The 6,924-nt window shown below is 33.6% G+C and overlaps 1 protein-coding gene across 1 annotated transcript; it reads left to right on the forward strand.

Moving 5' to 3' along the window:
- Positions 1 to 3,294: 3,294 nt before the first annotated feature.
- LOC116112796 lies at positions 3,295 to 6,750 on the forward strand. The gene is made up of 9 exons (XM_031398925.1): positions 3,295 to 3,520; positions 4,505 to 4,692; positions 4,952 to 5,227; positions 5,316 to 5,374; positions 5,479 to 5,515; positions 5,672 to 5,743; positions 5,838 to 5,988; positions 6,083 to 6,250; positions 6,388 to 6,750. Exons 1-9 carry the CDS (start codon positions 3,326 to 3,328, stop codon positions 6,748 to 6,750), a joined length of 1,509 nt encoding a protein of 502 aa, XP_031254785.1. The 5' UTR covers positions 3,295 to 3,325.
- The last annotated feature ends 174 nt before the right edge of the window (positions 6,751 to 6,924 follow it).

The raw sequence follows: 6,924 nt of genomic DNA on the forward strand, positions 1-6,924 counted from the left end.
CTAATCCATTCAACTAAATAACATTCATATTTTACTATTTTCCTCTTCCAACTCCTTGGGATGTATTGCTATCATCAGATTGACTTCTGTTTCCCATCGGTATCCAAAATAAAATACATCTATATGCATTGATACATGCATTGCCATTATACAAATTGAAATACAAGTATATATATAAATGTTCACTTTTTTAGCAGGGGCCATCATTATTCATTAGTAAGTAGAATGTTTTTATAGGTTTCAGATGAGAGCAGCAGTAAAAATAGAGGTAACAATAGCCCATCATAGAAAGTAGTCATGCACGTGGGTTTTCTTCTACCCTTTTCTTTGTGAAATAACTTCAGGTGGAAATTAATTCTCAGCGCAACTGCAGATTTTTCTTGCATGAAAAGAACTAACATAAAAACATTTTTTTATAAATTATACATACATCAACATGAACCTTATGGAAACAAAATGGCTATCCTATATCATAGAACAAAGTTGCTTCACTTTACTATGTGGGAATATTTACTTCATTTGCAATATCATCTATGTAAGCTGAACCTAATTTATCTAATGGATGATGAACAAATAAAGACTAGGTAAGCATCAAGTCAGGAAATACACCACTTTATCCAAGTAAACCATTGGGAATGCATAACATCCCAGATAACTTCCACATGATACACCACTCATCCCTATAACTTAATTTACTATCTATCTTAACAAGCAATGTAGAATATTTTCATCCACTTAAACACAACAAAACGGAACCTTTGTATGACTGACTCTATGGACATTTGTTAGATATTCAACGCAGCATTTTCTTGAACATGTCATATAATGCTGAATGAACCAGTATAATCAATCTTATGCATGTTCAGTGTTACAAAGGTCTGACAATACAAAATTTAAATAACCTGGTTTCCTAAATGCCAAACCCTAGAATCACTAATTCCAGGATTAGCTGTCAAATATTGACAATGATTGTGGCAACCACTCCGCTGGAAGAATAAGTCAGTAACTAGCCTCTTTTCCTCCTAAATTATTTTTACCATTGATGTTTTATGTCACTTAAATCTCTGTCCCTGTCTATTAATTGATATCATCATCTTCAACGCCATTCCATGACAAAATATTCCAGTTCAGTTATTTCAGGAAATTGAATATGTTTAAAAAATCTATAAGTCAAATCCAATAAACATAACACAAATTACACAATCTTTGGCGAATAGCAAGACTAAAAGCAGAATACATTTGAAAACAAAAACAGGAACTTCTGTTTGGTTCCCAGGAAATAAATTCAAAACAATTCCCAAAAAATAAAGCAAACAAATAAAAATATTAAAAAAAAAAAAAATCCACCAGCATTGCTACAAACCAAAATACATGCTCAAACGAACTAAGAAGGATAACTACAAATAAAAAGTAAGCTTCCACTTCTAATATGCATATCAAATTATTAGCATTGCAATCAAAAACTCCATCAACAAAACATAACAAGAAGAATTCAAAGTTGTAACCTGCGGAGCCAATTCAGAAATGCTTCCCACAATCCCATTGTTGACGATCAGAAAATCACAAAAAAAAGGGATAAAGAGATCTAAGCGTCTGGCTGGCTGTCCTCGATTGGACTCTTCTGGAGATGAACCTTCGTTGGCGTTGCCTCTACTAATTTGCCTGTATTCGTACCAACCACAAACTGACCAAATATACGGAACATGGAATTGCAATTATTACAACGCCGCGATGATTAAGGGGTTAAATTGGGATTAATTATTTGGGTGATATAAATTAGAGCATAAATCAAAACCTGCTTCAGAATCTTGACCGTTAATCTCAAGTGAGTCAAACGTAGCAGTGCTGACTGGGTATTCTATTAACGGCCGTGATCTTTCTGGCGGCGTAAGTTTTGCAAAAGTGTGTGTTTTATGCGTAAAAATGATGAGAAGTTTCCATAGAAAGTGAGAGCAATTTCGAAATTTCGAAAAGGTCGAGCGAGTTGGCCCCACGCTCGTTTGAAAGGAGTGAAGGGAACGAACCAATCATGGTGACAATAGTAAGGTGTTGCTGAAACGTGGGAGGTAATGATTGGTGTGTCGAGTTAAATATGCAAGATGGCCGTTACCTTTTTAACTGGCACAGCTGGCTGTGCCAACGGTGCCATGTACAAACGCCTGAACTAGGAAGCAATGACTCACTTCCATTATAATTTGTTTGTTTGTTATACATAAAGAAGTTCTCTCATTTTTCATATTTGGGTCTAAATAAATTTTCAAAATATAAGAGAAATGTTGAAAATTTGAGTTCATATTATCCCAATCAATAAAGTTGTAACATTATGTTAATTATAAATTATAAATTATAAATAATGTGATGATATGTCAAATGTTCGATAACTTTATTAGATATGATATTTTATATGTATAATGTTTACTAATGCAGGGAGCGAAAATAGAAGGATATCATTACTATTTTTTTATATTTAACCGAAGTGTTTGAATCAATTTATGCGTACTTCAACTAATTCGCTTGCACCTTAAAACTACCAGCTGGATAAGAGTTATAGTGGTTACTCTTATTAGTACTCGAGGAGAAACTTGAACTCAAGACCTCTTGAATAATACACCTAATAGTTTTTATCGAATTGCTTGACCACCCAGAGTGGATAGTTATTATTACTAATTTTGATAGAATTCAAAGCTGGAAGTGTGGAGAAGAGACTAATTTCTAATATGAACAATATTGGTAATAGTAGAATAAATCATATCCTATGATTATTGGGCTCAAGCCCATCTCTATGTATTAGAATCTGAGGCTGCTGCGGCCCATAAATTTGTTTTTTCATACAAAAGTCCAGCCATTGAACCCGAAATATAAAACCGAGGTCTAAGGGGCCCAACCATGCTACAAGCCTAGACCAAACCGTTGCTCTGAATGTAAAAATTTCGTAGTGTATTCTAAAGTTTGAAGTCTCGAAAATTCTTTCTTCTATTAGAGCTAATAGAATATTGTCAAAGTCACTTGAGAAAAATATAACAAAACGAAAAAGATCAGAAACTTATTTAGAAAGACATGAAAGGTCAAATTCATTATTCATCAACTTAATTTGTTAGAACCCGAAATTTCGGTTCTGATTCCTCTCAAAAGAAGAAATATTCACAAAACCATAGCCACAAGCTATCCTTAACTTACTCTCGAAGTCAGCTTTGTACAGAAACCTCTTCTTCTTTTTTGTTCTAAAGTTTAAATGATTTTGAATTGATCAAGGCACCATTGACTACCCTTTTTATTTTAGCATGCTCTAGCAAATATATCCAAACGGCTTCTTAATAAACTGCAAATGTCTCACCCAAATGGAGTTGCACCTCCATTATTTATTTTCATCTTGGTTTTCACTTCTTTGTTTTTCCCCAAGTTTGTTTTAGTGTTTGGGTCGTCACCTGCTGAGGAACGCAGCTTCAAGAGATCAGATCCTTTGCTTCATTCCAAGTACTACAATGGCACCTACGATGTTACAAACAAACACTATTGGGCTGTAAGTTTCATGCATCCTTTTTTTCTGTTAATTAAAGAGAAAACAAATTCATGATCACAGTTTCACCAACATGCAACTAAATTAAGCCATATTTACTATTATTATTTTTATATGTTTTATTACTGCAAGCTGCATTGTGTAGGTATACTCAGATATACATTCATGCATACCCTCTTAGACTTTATGATGGATCAACACAATTTGATATGTAAACTGTATACACACAGAAAAGACATGTTATGCATAATTAAGTATTTTTTAGAGAAACTTCTACTCAATATAAGATATATTAGGTATAACATTTATTAGGTGAGATTGATGTATGATATTATATGTATGTTTGTTCAATAATATTATGTCATATGTATATTCATTTTTAAAACCAACCTATCATAATTGTAGGTAGTTAAAAGTAAAACTAAATATATATGTACTTATGTAGGTTATATTACATTTACAATTTAATCTAAAAAACTTTATCTCGTAATCTCGATATGACAGTTCGCAATGAGTCTTGTCTGTTTAATTGTGAGCTGCCATTTCAGAGTTGTAAGGAAAAATTTATAAGATTTGGTTGTGAGTCAATTTTTATTGTATATATGTAGTATGGTATTATAGGATAAACACACATGTTAAGTCTTTCTGAAAAATTATAATATATAGCCTTTACTAAATAGATGTACAGTACTGGTAAGATTATATTTATACCTTGGTCATAACTAATTCTTTCTAATGTATAAATTTGGTTATTTCCATTGCAATAGGCTTTGTTTAACCCTCATACGGGTCATATTCTTAGTAGACTCAGCGCAACAAATTGGGTCTTATATGTTCTTGTTATACAAAAGAATGAAGTCCAAGTCATAATAGTTCGGGCCAATTAAAAATCTAATGGGCCTATTTTGACGCCTAATACAAGATCGGACTATCGGTTGAATCATTTACACAGAGAATTGATGAAGTTATTTTTAAATGATGTTTCAGTCTGCCGCATTTACAGGAGTCCATGGATATGTAATAGCGGGCATTTGGATGTTATCTGGGCTTGGTTTTGGCATTTCCATGATTTTCAAGACCCTAAAGAGTACTGCTTCTTCTCCGGCTATTCACCTTTTGGATGGCTACTATGTCTTTATGTTCCTGCTGGTCCTCCTGTTTACCTTTCTCGCCATGTAAGTACAAATTTTAATGATTCTCTTCTCACATTGAACTCCGAATGCTGTCAATACAATTAATGTAGAGGTTCAGCGATGTAAATAGCAATCAACTTTGACTGAACATGACAGAATTTTGAGTTATTCTTAAGTTAACCTAGACATTGTGAACCCAATCACAATATGATTGCAGTTAAATCTTTGCTTAGATTTAAACTTCAAACTGATTTTAACTGATAAAATCATTTTATATGCGTGCATGTGCTTCAATTCAAAGTCTTGCCACCAGTTTCGTACTCGCAGAAAATCACAACTTCTTGAACAAGACACAAAAATTGAAGAATACGATTATGAAATCAGGCCAGGATGTGCGAACAACCATCAAAAAAGTGATTAACTCCATGCGAATAATACAACACCTATTACATCCGTATGAACTAAATACTACCCGCGAATTGAGTGTAACCTCTCATAGACTTGGAAATGCTTCACGAGCCATCCGAAGATTTGTTCTCAAGAATGGTCACACGATCGACCTCACAATTCGTTCTTCGTAAGAAGCTACACAATTTCCATAACTTCTCCTCTATGTCCATTGATATCTGTTTTATAGCATCAAGATTGTTTGTGTATTGATGCAGGTACAAATTACATTTGGTAGGGATAATCTTCAATTTGGTATTGGTGGTCACGGGGCTAGGTATAAATTAGTCATACACAGGCTGTATTATCTCGTTGATTCTGACAAAGATTGATTAAAACTAACTTGGTTACACTAATTAATGTATTGCTGCTTTGGCTCAGTTCTTCTCCTGTTGCATTGGCATCCCGGATTCATCACGTAAGTACGATTATTTAAAAATCAGGGAATGAAGATTCCCTCATCCTTATTCGAATATTCTTTAACTCGCTAATTTAGATTGAAATCTAAACAAGAGGGTAGTAATTTTAAATGTCAATTCGAGGGTTGATCGATTAATTTTCTGCTGTTATTCAGTATAATTGTCCTCTGCTGGATCTTAACAACTCTATTCTGGGTTATGACAGGCTTTGATTTCTTCCTCCATACGTGAGTATATTCTTTGAACTTCAATATTTGTTACCCTGCATTCCATTACTCAAAGATCATAAATAATTTGTTAAATTCTCCAAGTGTAATGCAGTTTTTCAGAAGATACTTGTTCAGCTTTTGAGAATTTTATTCAAAATCCTCAAAATAACAGTCTGAAATCTATCTTACCATGCATTGATTCCTCCAATTCAGATGGAATATTAACAGACATTGGCCGCATTATTCATACTTCTATAGCCAAGGTAAATTAATACATGGAACTGTATAATATTTTATTCGCACGGACAGACTTAAATTAATTTCCTGCGACATATCATGTCTACATTTTACTTGCAGATGAACTCAAAAATAACAAATGTATATCGAGTGCTCGGGTTAAACAAACAAAATAATGATATATCAGAGTTTGGCAAGATCTGTAACCCTTTCTCAGAAGGGCCTAATTACACCTATAATCCTGGAAAGTGCCCCAGGAGTGCCATTCCAATCGGTGAATTACCACTGGTAAGTAAATAAATTTGCTCATTGATTTTTAACCCTTAACTTGTTTGAAAATGAATCATTCTTTTTCATAAGATTTCTATAATTACAATGTTTGAAATCATTGCCTTTCCTTGTGTTCGAATAAAACTGAATTGTAGGTTCTTTCAAGATTCACATGCTACAAAGAGAATTCAACTAAATCATGCAGAAGACAGAGAAAAATTATTCCCCAGAAGGCGTATGACAAGGCTCTGGCTTATAGTCAATCTCTACAAGACATGCTGAAAATATACCCAGACTTGAAAAGCTTGACAGAATGCACCATTTTGAAAGACACATTTGCTGATGTTGTTATGAATCAATGCAAGTCGTTCAAGGTTTCAATTCAATTGTTATGGTCATCAATGTTGTCTCTTTCCATTTTCATGGTGACTTTAGTAGTAATTTGGGTGGTAAGAGCTTTTCAAGAGAAGGGAAGATGCTTCTCTAGATGCTCCATCGTCCCCAACTCTTCTGGATAGTTTATCAATTAGGATTGACTGTACATAAGTTTTAGGAAAATTTGAGGCTGGGGAAGTTGTATTTTTTATTTTATTAAAAACCAGTTCAAAAAAAAGCAGCCCATGACTGTCGAAAGACATTTATATCATGAGAGAAATGCTAATGTCCAGTAATTTTACACAACATTTTCTTTC

Source organism: Pistacia vera, unplaced genomic scaffold (genome assembly GCF_008641045.1).
Source record: "Pistacia vera cultivar Batoury unplaced genomic scaffold, PisVer_v2 Contig1204, whole genome shotgun sequence".
NCBI classification, from domain to species: Eukaryota; Viridiplantae; Streptophyta; class Magnoliopsida; order Sapindales; family Anacardiaceae; genus Pistacia; species Pistacia vera.